We start from the raw sequence: 22,456 nt of genomic DNA on the forward strand, positions 1-22,456 counted from the left end.
AAGGACACCATCACTCAAGTGACAAGACAGACCACCAAGGAGAAATTAATCTTCTAGCCATACTTCTAACAAAATATTAGTATCTGGAATACATAAACAACAAATTAAACACCAAAAGAACAAACAACCCAACTACAAACCAGGACATTCAACTAAACAAAATTCTGGAAAGGTAAGAAGTAAACAATTGAGAAACAGTTTTTTTAAATGTTCAACATCCTTAGCCATCAGAGAAAATAAAAATTCAAACTACTTTGAGATCTCCTCTTATCACAGTCAGAATGGCTATAGTTAAAAGGGGAAAAATATTTTTTAAAAAATGAAAAGACGACAAACGTTGGTATATGGTATATATGAGGGAAAGGGACACTGATGTAGTCACTGAGGAATTCAGTGCAGCAGCTTTTCAAAAAGCTAAAGGGAACTACCAAATGACCCAGCTCCACCAGTCTCGGGAAAGCACTCAAAGATCCCTACATCCTGCTTGAGAAATGCCTACTCTTCCATGCTCATTGCTGCTCTACTCACAAAATCCAGTAAACAGAGAGAGCCTAGAAGTTCACCAGCTGATGGGCAGGTAATGAAAATGTGGTACATTTACAATATGGCATATTATTTGGGTATTAGGAAAAATGAAAGTCACAAGTAAAAGGATGGAGCCGGAAACAATCATTTTCAATGACATAACCAGTTCCAGAAAGACAAATCTTATTTGTGGATCTTAGTTTTAAGTCTTTAGACATGTGTGTTTCTTTTGATAGTCCCATAGAGGTCAGTAAGGAATCTTGAGGAGAGGCTTTCACTGGAGAGAGACAGTGCTCACTGAAATACAGATAAAAATGGAGGAGGAAGGGTTTTATTGAGGTAAAAGGTGAAGGGTAGATTAGAGGAGGGAGTTTGGAGATGAATAAGTAACACTAAAAACCCTTTTTTTAAAAGTCCTATGGAAATCTACTACCATAGGTGTTTATATACAGACACACCACACACACACAGAGAGAGAGAGAGAGAGAGAGAGAGAGAGAGATAAACAAAGTTACCCTTAAGTGGGGTAATATAGCACAGAGTTTCTGTCCCAATTGGTCCTGCAACCATTCAATCACAAGTAAACACAGAGAGACTTATATTAATTATAAACTGTTTGGCCTATTAGCTCAGGCTTATTATTAATTAGCTCTTACATCTTAAATTAACCCATAATTCTTGTCTCTGTTTAGCCACATGGCTTTGTACCTTTTCTCAGTGAGGTGGTCTCATCTTGTTTCCTCTGTGTCTAGCTGGCAACTATTAACTGAGTCTTTCCTCTTCCCAGAATTTTCCTAGTCTTGTCGCCCCACCTATACTTCTTGCCTGGCTACTGGCCAATCAGCATTTTATTAAACTAATACAAGTGACAAATCTTTACAGGGTACAAAAGTATTATCCCATGACAGGGTAACAATGTCCTTACTACAGACCAGGAACTAAGAAATAAAAAGCCCAGTGTAAGAAATGGTTACTTTGGTATAGGAGGTCCTTCTGTCTTTGTGTTGCTTTCATTGGTCAATAAAGAAACTGCTTTGGGCCTGTTGAAAGGACAGAACTTGGGTAGGCAGGAAAAATTAAACAGAATTCTGGGAGGAAGAAGGCAGAGAAGGGGAGATCCCATGGATCCACAGGAGACTGATGCTGGAAATTTTACCCAGTAAGCCACTGCCACGTGGCAACATACAAATTAGTAGAAATGTGTTAAATTAATATGTAAGAGTTAGCCAATAAGAAGTTAGAGCTAATGGGCCAGCAGTGTTTTAATTAATACAGTTTCTGTGTGATTATTTCAGGGTTAAACTAGCCGGGTGGCCAGGATGAACAAGCGGTCTCCTTGCAACATTACTTCTTTTGGAGTTGTTGGCCAGTGCAGTTCCACTGACCCCCAAACAATATAGGTCTTGTCATTGCTCTTCATTATGCTCCAGAACTTGATAGGAAGACCCTACTGTTGAAGACACCACATACTTGAGCCATATAAGCCATGAAAAACTAACTCATGTCTACTAGCTAGCTTTCATTAGTCTAGCTCCAGAATGAGCTATGTGCACTACCAGAGGAAAAAAGTAACCATCAACCATACCCAACTACAATGCATGATTAATAAAAACTCAGAGACAGAAATTGGGTTTCGACCTAAAGGTCAGAAAAGCAAACAGCCAGCCACTGGCTCTTACCTCAAACCTCAGTCCAAAATGGTGATCCTGTCTCCAGGAATCTCAGAATAAAACTGAACCTGAGAGCTGTCTACTCCCATTTTATAATCCTCTCTAGTTCTTAAATTTAAGGGTGTGCACCACTACCTCCTGGTTTCTACAGCAAACTAGTATGGCTACTGGGATTAAAGGTGTGTGACATTGCTGCCTTGTCTGTAAGGTTGGCCAGTGTGGCTGTTTTACTTTTCTGATCCTCAGGAAAGTTTTATTTATTAAAATACAAATGAAAAGCCACTACGTTTCCCCTTTACGTTTAAAATAAAAGAGGCTGGGCTAGAGAGATGGCTCAGTGGTTAAGAGCATTGCCTGCTCTTCCAAAGGTCCTTAGTTCAATTCCCAGCAACCACATGGCAGCTCACAACCATCTGTAATGAGGTCTGGTGCCCTCTTCTGGCCTACAGGCATACATGCAGACAGAATATTGTGTACATAATAAATAAAAATATTTAAAATAAAATAGGCTATAATTAATATAAGAAAACTATATACAATAAGTACAATAACTATATACAATATATACAGGCAACAAATACATCAACAATGTCTAGTCCATTTTCATTTGACAAATTCAGAGAAAATACTCCACATTTATACTACCTTGGTGAGTCCAAAGTTTTGTACCTAATTTACTCTCTATCATAACTTGCTTTTTGCATCAGGTAAACAAGGAAAATTATATCTATCTAGTCTTCAACTTCCTCAGAGACCCAAGAAGGAAATAATAGTAACTGAGTAAGCAGGAAGTGCAAGCAAGCAACTTCCAAAAAATGTGAGTAATGACAGAAACAGCTGGCTGCCTGGACAGTCACCCAAAGTTCCTCTGCAACGCTGGGGCATCCATCTTCGGCCTACAGGCCTAGCATATCCGACAGAGTTTTCTATGGAGCAGGATATCCTGAAGGGCTGTCTTTCCTTGTCTTGACACTGTTTGACAGTCACTCTCTTTTGTGTCCTACTTGTCTAATTAGGACAGCATACTGTCAGCAGTCGAGGCAAGGACATTTTCTTGCCCAGTGGCTTACTTTTGCCACAAAGAAAGTAAACTCCATGTGGAGTTTCTTCGATGCCCATTATCTTCTCTGAAGTAGATTGGTGCTGCCAGGAGCAGACATGTCTCATTGTCATAGAAAAGAAAAAGAACCTAGGTTATTAAAACATCTTAAATGCCATATTCTGTAGATCTCTGAAGTGTTTGAAGATGACCTGTCTATCTAAAATATGCTTTGTTTGACCTTGAAAACATACCTAATGTGACTATAAGTTCGATTATACTAGGTGATTAACTACTAACCTATATTTCCTTATTATACTAAACAGTAATAATAATTTTCAAGGACTAGAAATTTGCATTACATTGTTAAAATGAACTGTATAGGTACAATACCTTTAACAAGACTAGAAATGTTTGTGCAATATGTTTTAACAAAATTAATCACAAATTTCAATATGCAAAAGACCAATCCAACGTAAAACATTTAAAACATACTCAAATGAATATATGAATTTAAATCAATTTATTTTTAATTATTATTTATTGGGAGAGCATGGGACTCTTAATCCCAAAGTCATGAGTTCGGGACCCATGTTGGGCACCAACTTGATGCATAATTAATAAAAACTCAGAGACAGAAATTGGAATTCAACCTGACGGTCAGAAAAGCAAAATAATCAGCCACTGGCTCTTACCTCTACCTTGGTCCAAAATGGAGATCCTGACTCCAGAAATCCCAGAATGAGCTGAGCCTGAGAGCTGTCTCCTCCCATTTTATAATCCTCTCTAGTTCTGGGATTAAAGGTGTGCACCACCACTGCCTGGTTTCTATGGCAAGCTAGTGCGGCCACTGGGATTAAAGGTGTGTGTCACCACTGCCTGGTCTGGAAGGCTGACCAGTGATGATGTTTTACTTTCCTGATCTCCAGGCAAGCTTTGTTTATTAAAATACAAATGAGATATCACTACAAAACTGTGCTCTCTTCTAGTTACAAAACTGAGTGTCCCAGCACAAGAGAACCCTGGTACAATAGTGAGCATGACTAGACAGGGTTGACCAATCACGTTGGATCTATGTCCCACTCCGCAAGAAAAAAGCCATACTTGGCAAACTGGTTCGAGAACCTATACCCAGACAAGTCAGAGGCTCTAGGGGAGAATCCACTACTATTATTTTGCTTAATGGACAGTTATTAAACTAACTCCTGACGACTTTTTGCTATACCCACAGATGATGATATTAATATCGTCTACAGAGTAAAAACTTCATTAATCAAATCATGAAATATTTACCTGGCCAAGCCTGACATTCTTGCTGCCGCTGATCCCAATGGCAGTTCAAGTTCAGTGAACAGCTTTTACAGCTTGTGAGTTTGTTGCAAATCTGTTCATTCCTTACATGGCATTTGGTGTAGTTTCTGACAGACTAGGGAATTGAAAGACAAAACACATTACTTTTCACAACCGAACAAACAAGGATTCTTAACATTCACAAAATTTTAAGCTCCTGTTGAACTTTAAACTGTTTATATCTCCAAACCCAATTCTACTGAATTGTAATTTCTCTTAATTATTGCATTACTGTTCAATTAAATTTGGCTTATACTGTTTCACATGGTAAGCCGCAATATAACTTAGTGTGTGAGAGTCTGCGGTAACCACAGCAAGCAAGCCTTACCTATCCCAGCATGCCAATGGTAAGACCGTGTCCATCTACGGCAAATGCCACTTAACAAACTGAGCTGTTTCTGCGTAGATCACTTGGGTTTTCCTGTGCTTCTTACTGTTTATTTGTTTTGCCTCTATGTCTTTTGTCTGGTCTCAGGGAAAATTGGAAGAGGTTCCCGAGCCCTAGCGGTTCAGGAGGCATGCCATACAATTCATGAAATGTTCTTTGCTTAAATGAACTATACTGAATTTTGTTTGCCTGTTATTTTTCATTTAAGACAGAAAACTGCTGTTCCTAGATTTTAATAAGTTCTAAAAATTGGAGAATACTGCAGAAATTAAGTAATTTGAAATTTGAAAAGGAAAACTTTTAGTGCATGTGAAAACAAATCTCTAAGTGTGTGGATTCACAGTCTACTAACAGCATGAAATTATTCTATTCCTAATGAAACCATCACAAGAATGAAGCTGAATAACTAGCAAAACAGTTTCAGATCTTTTACAATACGAAAAGAGAAATTATTATAAGAATTTAAACTAATAATGGGTGTAACTCCTTAATGTCTCATTGTGAGTGCTATACTTTCTTCATAGGGACTACAAAGAAACTGCAATGTTACTTTTTTTCAATCTTACTACATCATAAAACCATATTTCTACTAATTTTAGCAATGAGAAGTTAAAGGCTGGGGATCAATATTGAGAAATAACACCCATGACTGGCTACTTCATAACAGAAAAAAACAACTGTCTTGATTAAAAACTACTCATGAATACAAACTTTAAAACTGGGAGCATGAGACATTCAGTGACCAAATGCATATATCAGGAAAATACTGGAATGGACTTAATTACATATTTTGAGCAACACACCCAATCTTCTTAGTGTCTAGAAAGAGAATTGCTTACATCAAACTTTCTTCTATATGACAGGTAAATACTAGTTTTCAGTCACTAATGCTAAAAGTTAAAATTAAGATACAACTATCTCATATTAACAACCGTAAAAATATTTTAGGTAGTTTAATACCACGCACCAAATATTTACTGGTAAAATATTGTACTTCCTTTATAGAATGCACTACGGCATGTGAGATGGTTCAGTGAGCACAGGGGCTTGCTGCAAAGCCTGACGGTCTGTGTTCAATGCTCAGAACACAGAGAGGAAGGAAAGAACAGATTCTGCACACTGCCCTCTGACCAACACACACATATGCACATGCACACACACAGGCATGCGTTTTAGTTAAGGTTTTTACTCCTTGGATCAAACACCGTGGCCAAGAGCAACCTGGGAAGGAAAAGGATTATTTGGCCTTGCATGTCCCCACCATGGTCCATCATCAAAAGAAGTCAGTCAGGGAACTAAGGAAGAGTGCTTACTGGCTTGTTCCTCAAAGCTTGCTCAGCCTGCTTTCTTATAGCACCCAGAATGACCATCCCAAGAGTGGGAACACTCACAGTGAGCGGGACTTTCCCACATCAACCACCAATCGTGGAAACACACCGCAGGCTTTCTCACAGGCTATGTGGTGGGGACATTTCCTCACTGATACCAGCAACACAAAACCAGTCAGCACAAAATAAATATTTGAAACACACTACAGTCACCTCCAAGACTGAAGTGTTAATGTCTTTGTTGTGCATGTGTGTGTGTGAGCTCTGATGTACAAGCAGTGGTGTGTGTTGTGGTCAGAGAACAACCCACGTGCCGGCCTTGCTGTCCACCATGTGCAGGGCAGAGTGTCGCTGTTGTTCTGCTGTGCACACAGACAAGCTGGAAGTCTCCGGTCTCACCTCCCGTCTGTGCAGCACTGGGGTTAGCATTGCACGCTATCCTGCCTGTCACCTCCCGTCTGTGCAGCACTGGGGTTTAGCGTTGCACGCTATCCTGCCTGTCACCTCCCGTCTGTGCGGCACTGGGGTTAGCATTGCACGCTATCTTGCCTGGCTTTGCTTGACTTTACGGGACTCAATGCAGGTCCCAGTACTCACACACCAAGTGCTTTCCCCACTGAGCCATCTCCTGAGTCAAATATTAATTTCTCTAGCGAATATTATATTTACTACATGATAAGAGGTATAATATACACATAATGTTTAACTTGCTTGTCCTTAAGAAAGAAATTCAGACACATTTTTGTCATTTCATCTGTGAGTTACTCAACCCCCACGTCTCCTTTAGGAACAAGTAAACTCACTTAATGTCAACTTTTATTATTTATTCAGAGTATTTTGTTTTCATATATCACATAAATTCTAGCATTATTCTATATGATCATTAAAAGAATTTAACGCACTTGCTAAACAAAATAATTTACTTGAATTATTAAATAAAAATCTATGAAAACAACAATGAAGGAGTTGGGAGTAAGAAAACACAGACAACAGCAGCAACTTAGAACTCTCAGAGCCCCAGCTATGTTAGAGCCCACACTTGGTGACTGCACTGCTCCTCACTAACACACGTGTTAGAGCCCACACTTGGTGACTCCGTGCTCCTCACTAACACGCGTGTTAGAGCCCACACTTGGTGACTCCGTGCTCCTCACTAACACGCGTGTTAGAGCCCACACTTGGTGACTCCGTGCTCCTCACTAACACACGTTAGAGCCCACACTTGGTGACTGCACTGCTCCTCACTAACACGCGTGTTAGAGCCCACACTTGGTGACTCCATGCTCCTCACTAACACGCGTGTTAGAGCCCACACTTGGTGACTCCGTGCTCCTCGCTAACACATGTGTTAGAGCCCACACGTGTTAGAGCCCACACTTGGTGACTGCACTGCTCCTCACTAACACGCGTGTTAGAGCCCACACTTGGTGACTCCGTGCTCCTCACTAACACGCGTTAGAGCCCACACTTGGTGACTGCACTGCTCCTCACTAACACGCGTGTTAGAGCCCACACTTGGTGACTCTGTGCTCCTCACTAACACGCGTGTTAGAGCCCACACTTGGTGACTCCGTGCTCCTCACTAACACGCGTGTTAGAGCCCACACTTGGTGACTCCGTGCTCCTCACTAACGCACGTGTTAGAGCCCACACTTGGTGACTCCGTGCTCATCACTAACACGCGTGTTAGAGCCCACACTTGGTGACTCCGTGCTCCTCACTAACAGACATTCATTGACGGGAATAACAAGGGAAGATGAGGTTCTGTCTGAGTCACATACAGCACCAAGGAAATCAGTCAGAGAATAAAGCTGAGCGCTGTCTCGATCACAACTCACACTGCTTACCTAATGACATCAGGCAATGGAGAGGAACCGTTACTGTTCCCATCCTTGATCTATTTAGTCATAAATGCAAAATGTAAATCCATGAAAAGCACACAGATTTCTGATCCATTAGTGCCCAAATATGCAACTTGCAATATATGGCTAAATAATGAAATAGGACATCACTGCTCATAATTTGACTAAAGCCCCTAGAACTCTAGGTGGCCATTAGCATTCGGTTTGGCTTGATCACCAGACACTCTGATGAAAGCCTGAAAGATGCATTACAGCAGAACTCTAAATTATGGGAGAGCACCATCTGCTCGCTCATACTATGTCATCCAAGTCATCCCTGGCGAACACATCGTCAGAAATAAAATCAAGCAAAGGGATGCAATATAAGACAAATGCTCATGAGTAATTTACATAATGTAATTTCTCAGATGCAAGTATAGTTATCTATTCCTTTTTTATTATTATTCATTTTTATTTATTTATTTTTATTTTACGTGCACAATTTTCTGTTTGAGGATGTCGGATCCCCTGAAACTGGGATTATAGACAGTTGTGAGCTGCCACGTGGGTGCTGGGAGTTAAACCTGGGTCCTCTGGAAGAACAGACAGTGTTCTTAACCATCAATCCATCTCTCCAGCCCCAGTATAGTTATCTAAATATATACATACACACAAAAAATTTAAAAGGCTTTGTGCTGGTTTGAAAGAAAATGGCCCCTAGAGACCCACTGAGGGTGACAAAAATTAGGAGGTGTGGCCTGCTGGAGAAAATGGTCGAAGACAGTAAGGACTGAATGTTTGTACCCCTAAATTCACAAATTGACATCCAAGTCCCCAGTGTGACAATAGAAGCAAGGACATTGTGGATGTGACTGAGTCCCAGTGATGGAGCCTTCACACACAGGAGGGCACCTTAGAGTAAGAAACAATTCCCTACAATCCTGAGTGTGACCCTACAGTTGTCCCTCTGAAGAACCCTGACCATAACACTAGGCCTTTAAGACTGTGTCATATTTTACTTAATCTTTATTTCCACTAATATAATCCACTTATGTGAGTATGTGTCTAAAAATATAACTAAAACTTCAAAAATAAACATGTCATGCAAAATTTTAAAACTCAAACCTTTAGTACATCTTGCTATTAAATCAATTTGCATGACTGAAAATTATATAACTAATAAATATGTACAAAAGCAAAAGGGTACAATGTACTAAGCTAAAAACTAAATTTTCCTGTTTTACGATCTTATAATTGACTCCTAGAACTTTAATATGCTGAAGTATCATTGGTTATTAGAAAAAATTTTAATATGATATTGTTGCAAAATATTTGATCACACTCTAAACCTCAAGATTGCATTATTTTAATGGAAAAACCTGTTTCTAGTTGTGGTGTGGCTCAGCCGTAGCATGCATCTTTAATCTAAGAGCTTTCTGCTTAAATATAGTAAACAGGATTAAACAAAGTCAATCATAGGCCAAGGAGCAGAGCAAGCAACCAGTTGACAGGAAGTGAAGTGAAGGTAGGATTAAGAAAAAGCCACAGAGAGTTAGAGGGAGTCAGGAGGAGAGATGGAGAGACACTGGAAGTGGGAGGGAAGAACACTCAGTTGGAGAAAGCGCAGGTGGTCTAGGGGATGTCAGCAGAGGAGGAAGGGCAGTTGGTGCTCTCTGCCTCCATGAGCCAGCAGGCTTTCACCCCAGCATCTCGAACAGCTGAGAGTTTGTTTAAAACAACATGATATAGGACAAATTTTCACTACATTTCAAATTGTAAGTGCTAATTTTAGAATTTTTCAACAGTATTGTTTCACCTAAAATAGGAGTCCAATAATATTTATACTTTAAGTCAGAAAATTATTGCTGTAGGAAGGCTGTTGTTCTGTGCACTGGAGGTGTGGGAAGGCTGTTGTTATATGCACTGGAGGTGTGGGAAGGCTGTTGTTCTGTGCACTGGAGGTGTGGGAAGGCTGTTGTTATATGCACTGGAGGTGTGGGAAGGCTGTTGTTCTGTGCACTGGAGGTGTGGGAAGGCTGTTGTTCTGTGCACTGGAGGTGTGGGAAGGCTGTTGTTCTGTGCACTGGAGGTGTGGGAAGGCTGTTGTTATATGCACTGGAGGTGTGGGAAGGCTGTTGTTCTGTGCACTGGAGGTGTGGGAAGGCTGTTGTTCTGTGCACTGGAGGTGTGGGAAGGCTGTTGTTCTGTGCACTGGAGGTGTGGGAAGGTTGTTCTGTGCACTGGAGGTGTGGGAAGGCTGTTGTTCTGTGCACTGGAGGTGTGGGAAGGCTGTTGTTCTGTGCACTGGAGGTGTGGGAAGGCTATTCTGTGCACATCTTTGGAGTATTGAGCCTCTGCATTCTAAATGTGAACAGTAGTCCCAAAGTTGTGATAATCAAAATTGGTGCTAAAGGTTAGCTAAGAAACAAAACTGCCTTCAGTAGAGAACAAGGAATCCCGGACTAGCTGAACATAGCGGACAATGAGGAATACTGAGAATTCAAGAACAATTGCAGTGGGTTTTTGATCCTACTGCACGTACTGGCTTTGTGGGAGCCTAGGCAGTTTGGATGCTCACCTTACGAGACCTGGATAGAGGTGGGTAGTCCTTGGGCTTCCCACAGGTCAGGGAACCCTGATTGCTCTTCGAGCAGATGAGGGAGGGGGACTTGATCGGGGGAGGGGGAGGGAAATGGGAAGCGGTTGTGGGGACAAGGCAGAAATCCTTAATAAATAAATAAATTTAAATAAAAAAAAACAACTAGGGCTATCAATATTGTGGTATAATTTAAAGATAACATGTGCAAGCAAAAGACCAACCCCACACAGCTGATGTGTCTGACAGGAATACCATGTAGGAAATCTATGTCATTACTATCTATCTACATAACTGTGGCTCCATCAGGACAGTAAAGAACATAAAGACAGCATTAAAGATAGAAAGTATACACTATAAGTACTGGAAAACTTTCAGTCTCATTCATGATATACACACATTAAAAATTACAAGCTATAAAACAGAACACAGGCCAATACTTCTGACCAAAAAGCTATATAAAGGCTAACTACTCTGTGCCAAGATATGAGTGATTACTTACATACTTCCTTTTTTGTTTAATGAGGGGGGTGTTAAGACAGAGGCACACTATGTAGTCCTGGCTGTCCTGGAACTCACTATGTAGACCAGCTGTACCTGAACTCACAGATGTCTACCTGCTTCTGCCTGGGTACTGGAGTTAATGGCAAATGCCACCATGCACAGCCAGATCCCCACTGCGTGGGTTATTTCTCCAGTGTATGAAAATGTATCACTGGGATTGGTTTAATAAAAACTAAACAACCAATGTCTACACAGGAGGTGTAGGTGGGATTTCAGTGAACAGAGAGAACTCTGGGAAGAAGGAGCTACAGTGGAGACACCATGGAGATGCTTAACAAGTTGGACACACAGAATGAAGAGAGGTAAAAGCCACGTGGTAAAATGTAAATTAATAAAAATATGGATTAATGTAAGTTATAAGAATTAGTGGAACAAGCCTAAGCTGAGACCGAACACTCATTAATTCATAACATTAATAAGTCTGCATGTCATTATCTGTGAGCTGTCGGCCCAAAGGATAATCTGACTACACCACACATTTTCTATCTTAATACAGAAGCTGCCCCTTTGTGCATGGCGAGAGTGAGCTGGCGCCGTTGCCCGCCTGCAGACACTGACCATGCTGCAGTTACTGCTTGCTGAAATGCATTTCTTATCATCACACCACTGGCACCCGTTAGTGTTGGCGGTGCAGCTGGCACAGTCTGCATATCGGTGACATCTGTCATCAGGAGCAGCTGAAACATAAAGGGGAGGTAGAACATGTCACCCTAAACAGAAAATGTCAGGATTCTTAATGCCCACTCACAGCATCCACTCAGGGATCACTAGAAATAGAAAATAGAAAAACAGAAGCAGAACAAAGTCTCCAGAATTAAGCCAACTGTAGTCTATATTTACAGGACACATTTTAACTTTACTTGCTTCGAAAGAGAAAAGGAACTTACCAATAGTATACATCCAAATGAAATACAGTAACAAATACTTTGATTGTATGACTGTAAAGAAACCTAGAGACCCAATGTGACAGAGCAGCAAAATCTGAAAATGTTTAGTACTTGCCACACCAAAATATATTAAAGCCCTATCAACAGCAATATGTCATACAAATCATAAATAAAAATACTGCCTGCTCATTTTCATAACTCTAGTTATTTATTCAACAATCATAATACAAAATTAAAAGTCTAAGAAAAGATTCATAGCATCACAACCTCATGGCATGTATAGTTAATCTTGTTGTGATATTTTTATTTATGAATTCATTACAATATCTCAAAAAAGAAAAAATTAATTGTATAATATGGCTTTGCAGAAATTCAAAACAAAAACATATCTCTTTTAATTTCTTTAAAATAAACATTTCTGAGAGATTACATATTTAAGACTAATTTAATATGTACTACAGAACCGGGCTATGGTGGTGCATGCCTTTAATCCCAGCACTCCGGAGGCAGTGACAGGGGAATCTCTGTGAATTCGAGGCCAGCCTGGTCTACAAGAGCTAGTTCCAGGACAGGCTCTAAAGCTACAGAGAAACCCTGTCTCGAAGAAAGAAAAAAAAAAAAAAAACCATGGACTAGAAAATAATTCATGTTACACATAAAATATTTCCATCCAAATTTAAAAACTAAACCTAACAAAGAAAATCAATTATTCAAGTATTAGACTCTATGATTAGAAGATTATATTTTTAATTTCTAAAATGAGGAACCTCATATAAGCAAAAGAAAAATCAATTCTACTTTTAAATACATGGAAAAGCTTTTAAACCAGAAAGGCAGGGAAGCGCCTCACCTGTCTTAGGGGGGCACTTAGCTCTGAGAATATTGTTCACATTCCCAGTCTCCCAAGATTCACAGTGGTTCTTGTTCCACACACATTTTATCCCTGGGCCGGCATTTCTACAGCGCTCTTCATCTCGGAAGGCTCTGCAGTTCGGAGGCTTGTACACAAGGATGTCACTAAGGAGCACGCTAGAGAATCCTCCAAATATGTACATTGACCTAGGAAGCAGGGAAGAGAGGGCATCTTAGCAGAGCACAGCTAGGTGTCCGTCCTGAAGAGCTCGTCTGAAGGACAGATCTAATCCCATCCCGACATTCTAAATGGCCGCGCTTGTAGCCAATGTTTCCTCAAAGATCGTGTTTCCAATGCACAGTATGATGTAAAAGCAGATTAACTTCTATAACATTTTCTTAATGATTCTTCAATACAGTACAGAGCTTAATACTTTATAGAAACATTCAACTTCCAGACATGTTTATTATTAATGTAAGAAAAGGATCAAGAATGTAACATTCCTTTTATCAGAAAAAAATTACCAGCTTACTAAAGTAGGAAACAATCTTTTATGATATAATAATATATAATCGTATTAAGGTTGCTTATAAATGTTAAGGTACACTTTGGAGTTGCTACCTCGGTTTACCATTTTCTTCCTATATTGACTTGGGGATTTTGTTTGGTGATGATGTTGGTTTTGTTCTGGTGTGTTGTGTTTGACGGTGTATCCTTAGCCATTCTGGAACTTGTGTCAGGGCGGGGCATGCATCCCGATGCCCGGAACTGCAGCTCAGGCCAGAGACAGAACAGAACGTAGTCAGATAGAGCAGAGAGGAGACTTCCACACTCCCGTCCCTGAATGGAGTGAGCGCCACCACACTCCAGAGCTTACAGTGACAATGACGACACTCGCAGGCCCAAAACAACCTAACTGTCATCTATGAACTACTATGGCCATGAGAAAGAAAATGGTCCAAATGCTTCAAGAATTCTTTTTAATATTAAACAAAGAAAATCAAAATCAAACCCTATTTTCCATAATAAAGCCTAGACATTTTAAGGTTCACACAAATTTCACTTATTATTATTTTTACAGTCAATCCATGTCAGTTATAAAGTTTCACTGCGGATAATAATCATTGTATGGCAATGGCAGGAAACCGTATGTCACTGGGTAAGGTAATAATAAAATTATAAAAAATATTACTCTGAGTTAAGCATTTCAATCTACTGAAGGAGCTGTAGATTCTTTACTATCATGCAGATCCAAATTAACAAATTCTTGTTAATGAAACAAAAATCATACAAATTTTCTGGGTGTAGTGCCTCATGCTTATAATCCCAGCACTCTGGTGGCTGAGACAGGAGGATTGTCATTAGTTCAATGCTAGCATGAACTACACAGTTCCAGTATGGCTAGAGTACACAACGAGACCCCATCTCAAAAACAAATGAAACAACATATTTATATAAATTTAAGAGGAGACCATAATTTAATTCCATACTCCAATTTCCAAAAGATGAACAGATATTAAAGTTCAGAAGGGTCAATATTACAAACATCAAAATTCATACAATGTGGTTAGTGGCAGAGTTACATTGAGAACTTGATTCTCACTTTCTCTGTGTATGGAGATGGCCCTCACCTCTTCCTTAGGTGTCTGTGTGTGAAACAGGAGGCTAGCCCTCACCTCTTCCTTAGGTGTCTGTGTGTGGAACAGGAGGCTAGCCCTCACCTCTTCCTTAGGTGTCTGTGTGTGGAACAGGAGGCTAGCCTTATCTCTTCCTTAGGTCTCTGTGCATAGAACAGGAGGCTAGCCCTCACCTCTTCCTTAGGTCTTTTCAAAGAATCATTAAGAAAAACCAAGAGGACCCAGTGCCCTCACTAAGAGTCTTGTCTTGCAGCACCTCCCTTAACCACGTCCACATGCCCAGAGACTTAAGGCGAAGAGAAAACTGAGCATTCGGGGATGCGGTTGGCAAACTGAAGTGTACTCAGGAAAAGAAAGGCTGTGAAATTGTCTGTTGTTAGCAATGCACATAAAGTGTCGGGAGAACATCAGAACGTCTGAGGATGCAAGGAAACTGTTTCAGCCCTCTGAGATGACAGTTTACCACGGACGCTTCAACCCTCTGAGATGACAGTTTACCACAGAAGCTTCAACCCTCTGAGATGACAGTTTACCACAGAAGCTTCAACCCTCTGAGATGACAGTTTACCACGGACACTTCAACCCTCTGAGATGACAGTTTACCACGGACGCTTCAACCCTCTGAGATGACAGTTTACCACAGAAGCTTCAACCCTCTGAGATGACAGTTTACCACAGAAGCTTCAACCCTCTGAGATGATAGTTTACCACAGAAGCTTCAACCCTCTGAGATGACAGTTTACCACAGAAGCTTCAAACCCTCTGAGATGACAGTTTACCACAGAAGCTTCAACCCTCTGAGATGACAGTTTACCACGGACGCTTCAACCCTCTGAGATGACAATTTACCACGGACGCTTCAACCCTCTGAGATGACAATTTACCCGTTGATGACGACGGCAGAGTGTCCAAATCTGTTGACGTCTCTATGAAGATTTGGTTTAGGTAACGTCTTCCATTCATCACAAGCTAAAATAAAGAAAGATGATATTGTAAGCATCATTCACGTCTGACTTGGCTTTACTAAATACACCACATTCGCAGAGTAGAGCCTGGGAAGGCCACTGTGATGCACTCTTGGAAACTCTGTCATTCCCAGAATGCATAGAGAAGTAGACGGGACACATAACATCCACTGAGAGAATGTCCAAAATAGAATCATTATAATATAATATTTAATTTAATGATATGTTTCAAGAAAAATACCTTTTTATGATGTTTGAATGAATATTTCAATTTCACAAAAACATAGATTTAAAAATGTTTTTAAAATAATAATTCAATTACATAGGAGTATGGAAAGAAAAAGGGTTAAAGAAAAATCATAGCATATTAAAGAGGCAGCAGGACACAGAAGGAGTTGGAGGGAGGAAAAAAGGGAATGATTAAATACAGGTTTCATGCATACAATCATGATCCCAGAGAAGCTGGGGAACACGAAGAACGCTAAGAGAGACATACATAGATCCCCTGGGAAGAGGAAACAGACAAGATCTTCTGAGAAACTTGAGAGCTTGGGGGGTGAGAGGAGATGGGAGGGTAGAAGGGAAGAATGGAAGAAGGGGAGGGGGAAGAGAAGATGAGGGAACTGAATAGTCACAATGGGGAAAGGACAGAGAGGGAGAGCAAGGAAAGAGATATCTTGATAGAGGGAGCCATTATGGGGCTAGCATGAAACCTGGCACTAGGGAAATTCCCAGGGATCCACAAGGATGACCCCAGCTAAGACCCTAAGCAATAGAGGAGAGAGGGCCCAAACTGGCCTTGCCCTGTAGTCAAATTGATGAGTAACTTAAATGTCATCATAGAACTTACATCCAGCAAGCAACTGACGGAAACAGAGGCAAAGAACCAAAGTGGAGCACTGTGATGAGCTCCCGAAGTCCAGACGCAGAGAGGGAAGAGTGATAATACGAGCAAAGGGGTCAAGACCATGATGGGGTTCCACAGAAACACTGACTCCAGACTGACAGCTGGGGAACCTGCATGGGATCAAACTAGGCCCTATGAATGTGGGTAACAGTTGTGAGGCTTAGACAGTTGTGGGATCACTGGCAGTGAGACCAGGATTTATTCCTGCTGTTGGAACTGGCTGGTTATAGGGGTGGCTTTGTCCTGCTAAAAGTGATGTGTCAGATTTTGTTGACTCCCCCATAAGAAGCCTTTCCTGCTCTGAGGAGTGAATGGGAGTGGGGGAAGGTGAAGGGAATGGAAGGAGGGGAGGGAGAGGGAACTGAGATTGTTATGCAAAATGAGACAAGAATGTTTTTTAAAAAGTTAAAAAAAAGAAATACACCATCTTAGCACCACATTAAAATAAACACAGACTTTATTCAGTGTCCAGGACCTGGGGACAGTCTTAGGACAGTTATTACCTTCAGCTTCTTAAACAGGCTGTATCTAAACGCAGGAGTAGATGTTTAGTTTAAGTGTAATAAACTTTAAAAAGTGTAATTTTAATCACCTTAGAAACTTATAAAGAACAGTAAATATATATAAAGTTAACTACAAAAGTTAAAATTATAATAAATTACCTATTTTCATACCTATATAATTGTGCCCATAACACAAATAGTAAATGAGTTTTAATTCATATTCTTACTAAAAAAGAACAAATGAATTTTTAAAACCAAAATCATAGTTCATAAACTGAAGCTGGGATCCTAAAGCCAACAAAACACATCCTGGCTTGTATCTGCCATAGTGTGTTCCACGGCACACAGACAGCAATAAAAGGCAATTTTAGTTTGTGGAGCTCTCAAGTTGAACACAACAGCTCTCTATTACTCTAAAATGAGAGAGAGTAAAAATCTAGCAATTTTATTTAAGAATTTTTACACTGTTTTATGCACAGAAGCAGTGTTCACATGAGGTCTATTAACATTCCTAAATGTCAGTGCCCTTCAGATTATAATTTTGTAAGTGTGTCAAAGAGAGGGAGAAAATGGCATGTGTGTACATGTGTATGTGTGTATGATGTATGTGTGTGTGCACATGGAATGTGGGTGTGCATGCATGTATGACATATGTGTGTGCACATGGACATGGAGGTGTGTATGCATGTATGACGTGTGTGCGTGCACATGGACATGGTGGTGTGCATGTGTGTATGGCGTATGCGTGTGTGCACATGGAATGTGGGTGTGCAAGCATGTATGGCGTATGTGTGTGTGCATGGGGACATGGTCTTGTGCATGTGTGTATGACGTATGCATGTGTGCACATGGACATGTGGGTGTGCATGCATGTATGACGTGTGTTTCCACATGGACATGGGGTGTGCATGTGTGTATGGCGTATGCATGTGTGCACGTGGACATGGGGGTGTGCATGTGTGTATGGCGTATGCGTGTGTGCATGGAGACATGGTGGTGTGCATGTGTGTATGGCGTATGCGTGTGTGCACATGGACATGCTGGCAGGTCTGTTCTGTGTTGTTCAGCTGGCCTAGAGCTCCCAGGGATTCGGGTCTCCACCTCCCAGCTCTCCTTAGCAGCATTGTGAATGTAGATTTTCAACAATGTGAGATGTTGCACGGGTTCTGGGGATTTGAACTCAGGTCCTCAGGCTTCTCATGCTGCCAGGGCAAACTCTGACTCTTTTACACAGGCAGTTCATGTGGTTTGCAAGCACAGGCTGCTGAAGCTCGCTTGGGGCAGGGACCTTGAAATGCCATAGAGTTGTGGCAGTAAACATGGCTACAGCCAGTACCTCAGCCATGAGGCTGGAAAGCTAAGGAATGGGCTACATCTAGCCGGCAAAGCCACAGCTTTAGTCCTACTGATATTGCTTGGTACATTAAAGACTCATGTGGTCAGAAAAACAGAGATACAGTAAAGAGAGCGTCAAAGACAAAGAAAAATTTTAAATGATTTACAGCGTGTTAAAAATATATGCAGACTAAAAGTTGAAGTTCTTAAAGTAAAAAACAAAAAAAGGAAGAGAGTTGTTGTGTGTGGTAGTACACACCTTTAATCCCAACACTTGGGAGGCAGAGGGAGATTGACCTCTGTGACTTCAAGGTGTGGTAGCACACGCCTTTAATCCCAGTGCCTAGAAGGCAGAGACAAACAGATCTCTGTGAGTTCAAGGTGTAGTAGTGTACACCTTTAATCCCAATGCCTGGGAGGCAGAGACAGGCGGATCTCTGAGAGTTCAAGGACAGCCTGGTCTACAGAGTTATTCCAGGTCAAAGATACAGAGAACCTGTCTCAAAAAGCAAAAAATAAAAGTAAAAATAAACAAAATAGAGGTTAAAATAAAGCGCACAAAGATGGAAAATACACAGAGAATTTTGATACTGTACACTATTATGCTCTCTTTGAATTGTTTGAATGCTGAGGAAGGAGCAACAGCTGCTAAAAGATATTTGTTTATAAATGCTGCTGAACTAATCCAACATAGATATTTTGAAAATGCCTTGACTTTGAAATTTGGATCTAAGGACATGATGCTTTGGAAAGGAGTTTTTTAATTTGTTTTCACAGAGGATGAGACCCTGTTCATTTCTTCTATTCTTCTATTCTTCTATTTGGTATGATGGACCACGCCCTCCTGAAGGGTTGGTGTGAACACCTTCAGAAAATTGCTTCGCTCAACTGCCAACTGAGATGAAACTAGCACACAGGTTATACCATGAAAGACCTAATTAACGACGCCCCCATTCAGCAAGAAGCAGTTTGGAGAGAAAAAACTGCGCCCCTGTTCCCAAATATGGTTTATAAACGTTCTTTTACATTTAAAGGGGGATATGATAGAGATATGAATAATTTACATTGATATGGATTCTGTTTTAGTGATTTAAATTTAAGGTCAATTTTGTTATATGTATATGTGTTTCTGATCTTTTAAGGTACTGTGATTGTGTAGTTCATTTAAAAATGTAATGTATAATTAGAAATATAGATTGTTAATAGATAATCATAATAGTAAAGCTTGTAGTCATGTTAGTTAGATTTTCTAGATATATAGAGATATATTTCAGATAGGCATTCTTCATATCTCTCAAAGGCTGCAGAATATGGCATTTAAAATATTTTAATAACTTAGGACTTTTCATGACAATGAGACATGTCTGCTCCTGGCGGCACCAATCTACTTCGAGAGGAAGATGGGCATCGAAGAGGATCCTTATGGAGTTTGATAGCAATTTGGGCAAGAAACTGCTCTTGCCTAGACTGTTGCATAAAATGGACACAGAGAACCCACAGAGAGAGGACTGCTGAACTTGCCTAAAGGTGAGATGGTCTTTCGGGGTTCATATGGACACAGAGAACCCACAGAGAGAGGACTGCTGAACTTGCCTAAAGGTGAGATGGTCTTTCGGGGTTCATGACTCATGAAAGAGTCTGCGAGACATTATGCAGGACACAGCAGATAGTGACTGAACTGTCTTTGGAATTTCCTGCTTCATGGAAATGTCTGCTGGAAACTATGGGCCTGTAGGCTGAAGATGGATGCCCCAACAGTGCAGAGGAACTTTGGGTGACTGTTCAGGCAGCGAGATGTCTCTGTTATTTCTAGAGTTTTGGATTTCTTGTTTACTTAGGTAATATTATATTCTTCTGGAGTCTTTGATAAACTTGAAGAATGGTTAGTTATAGTTATAGTTTTCCATTGTTATGATAAAAGATAAGGTAGATATAAATATTGTAACTGTAATTCTTGCTTAATAACTGTTTTGTTATATGTAATTTTGCTATGTTAAAGTTAAAGCCTTTTTTTGTTTAAACAGAAAAAGGGGAAGTGATGTGGGAGTGTCATATATCAATCTGTTGATTTCATTGGTTAAGTAATAAACAAACTGCTTGGGCTCATAGCTTAGAACATAGGTGGGTGGAGTAAACAGAACAGAATGCTGGGAGGAAGAGGAAGTGAGGTAAGACGCCTCAGACAGAGACGCCATGCTCCGCTCTCCCGAGCAGATGCACATGATGAAGCAAGCCGCCAGGTCAGACATGCTGAATCTTTCCCGGTAAGACCGGTGCTTACAGATTATTAGAGATGGGTTGATCGGTATATCAGAATTAGCCAGTAAGGGCTAGAGCTAAAGGGCCAAGCAGTGTTTAAAAGAATACAGTTTCCGTGTAATTATTTCGGGTAAAGCTAGCCGTGCGGGCGGCCAGGTGCGGGGGGACGCAGCCCCGCCGCTCTTATTACAACAGGCTTCCACAGGAAGCATTTTCCTACTAAGACATCATCCCGTCCCTTTAGATCACATTTTTTTAAATCTATAACAAAGGCCTGTGCATAAAAACAGAGTGCCAAAACTTTGTGTTGTCGTTTTATTTAAGAAATATGTATAACGTGTATTTACTAAAATGAAATTTGCATAAAATCACTTTCAAAGAGATGCCTGTCTACATAACTGAAAAAGTCTTCACGAGAACTCACGGAGTCTACTAAGGAATTGCCTTGCTATAAATGAAGAATTACATCTACGCAAGCCAAGCAAAATGCGTCAGATTTAAGTCACAATTTTTGCCTTTCCATAATTAGGCATATAAGTATTTTAAATAACATGTTTAAAGGATTTTGGTACAAGCTCTGAGGAAGAAAACTGATGGGAAAGTTAGAATCAACTAATGCATTCAGATAGTTAGATGTCAATCACTCATCCAATTCAGTAAATGTAATTTACATTGTTAATTATTTATAAACTCTGCGTTGAGAATTGTGGTGATACTGTGTTTGTGCTTTAACAAATAAACCTTGCCTGAAGATCAGAGTGTAGAATTTAGCCACTAGTTAGCCAGAGAGACCAGGCAGTGGTGGCACACACCTTTAATCCCAGTACTTGGGAGTCACAAGCCTTTAATACCAGCAGTAGGGAGGTAAATACAGGAGGGGATGTGGCTGGGTGGAGACAGGATTAAAGGCCAGGAGGAGGCAGGAGCTCAGGATTCAGTTTGAGGATTCACAGAGAGAGGATCTTGCTTACTCAGTCTGAGCACTGGGAGATCTAAGAACTCTAGGGGCTGGCTGCTCTGCTTCTCTGATCTCTCAGCTTTCACCCCCTAATATCTGTCTCTGGGTTTTATTATTAAGACCAATTAAAATTTGCTCTACGAAGTATAGTATTACAATATATTGAAAACACATAACACTGTTTTGATATGTGCTAATAGGATCAGAATATTGAGAATAATCAATTCAATGGAGACCTTATTAAGACAGGTGCCCTCCAAACAACGTAAAGTAAATTATACAAAACTACAGACTTTCCGTATTGCTAAAATATATGAGGGTCCAATGGCCAAGAGCAATATGCCCTCTTATTAAAATTTAAAATAAATAAAACAATTATCACACTGCTACCACACCAGACTGCTCTGAACTCTGAAGGACAACGTTGCCTGCCATGAAGCAGAAGACAGCCACAGATGTGAACTGTGATTAAACTCCTGGGCGAGAATATTCATCTGCTAAGGTCCAGAAACACTGACAGCAGCAAGCGGCCTCCAGCCGCTGGTGACGTCACCCTTGCGAGAGTAGCATATGGAGTCTGTGACAAGCTCGTGTGAGACGCGCAATGCCCTGGATCCACATGTCAGCACTGACAAATGACAGACCTTTAGTCCCGCACTCTGTGTAGACAGCACAGGCCACAGACTAGCAAGTGACCATATAATCAGAATCTTCTATCCTGAGTGGACAGCACCATCAATAAAAAGAGGAGATGGCAGATAAAATGAGAAGGATCAAGATCACGGGAACCTAGTGCCCTGGGTAAGCAGGTAGCTCCGACCTTGTGTCACGTGTGCGGCCTGCCACACCCG

At 40.6% G+C, this 22,456-nt stretch overlaps 1 protein-coding gene across 4 annotated transcripts in view; it reads right to left on the reverse strand.

Moving 5' to 3' along the window:
• Atrnl1 (attractin like 1) overlaps positions 1 to 22,456 on the reverse strand; it is a 561,295-nt gene that overhangs the window by 467,669 nt on the left and 71,170 nt on the right. For 3 of the 4 annotated variants that reach the window (XM_041661191.1, XM_041661190.1, XM_041661192.1), the window contains exons 11-14: positions 15,563 to 15,647; positions 13,039 to 13,247; positions 11,860 to 11,978; positions 4,528 to 4,660 (exon numbers count right to left, since the gene is read on the reverse strand). In XM_041661191.1, the coding sequence (XP_041517125.1) occupies positions 4,528 to 4,660; positions 11,860 to 11,978; positions 13,039 to 13,247; positions 15,563 to 15,647 (546 nt within the window). Of the gene's footprint in view, positions 1 to 3,297; positions 3,358 to 4,527; positions 4,661 to 11,859; positions 11,979 to 13,038; positions 13,248 to 15,562; positions 15,648 to 22,456 lie in introns of those variants that run through there. The other variant, XM_041661193.1, reaches the window with a different exon arrangement.

Source organism: Microtus oregoni, unplaced genomic scaffold (assembly GCF_018167655.1).
Source record: "Microtus oregoni isolate MIOR12 unplaced genomic scaffold, Mior012 000012F_ref0000307, whole genome shotgun sequence".
In the NCBI taxonomy this organism is placed as follows: Eukaryota; Metazoa; Chordata; class Mammalia; order Rodentia; family Cricetidae; genus Microtus; species Microtus oregoni.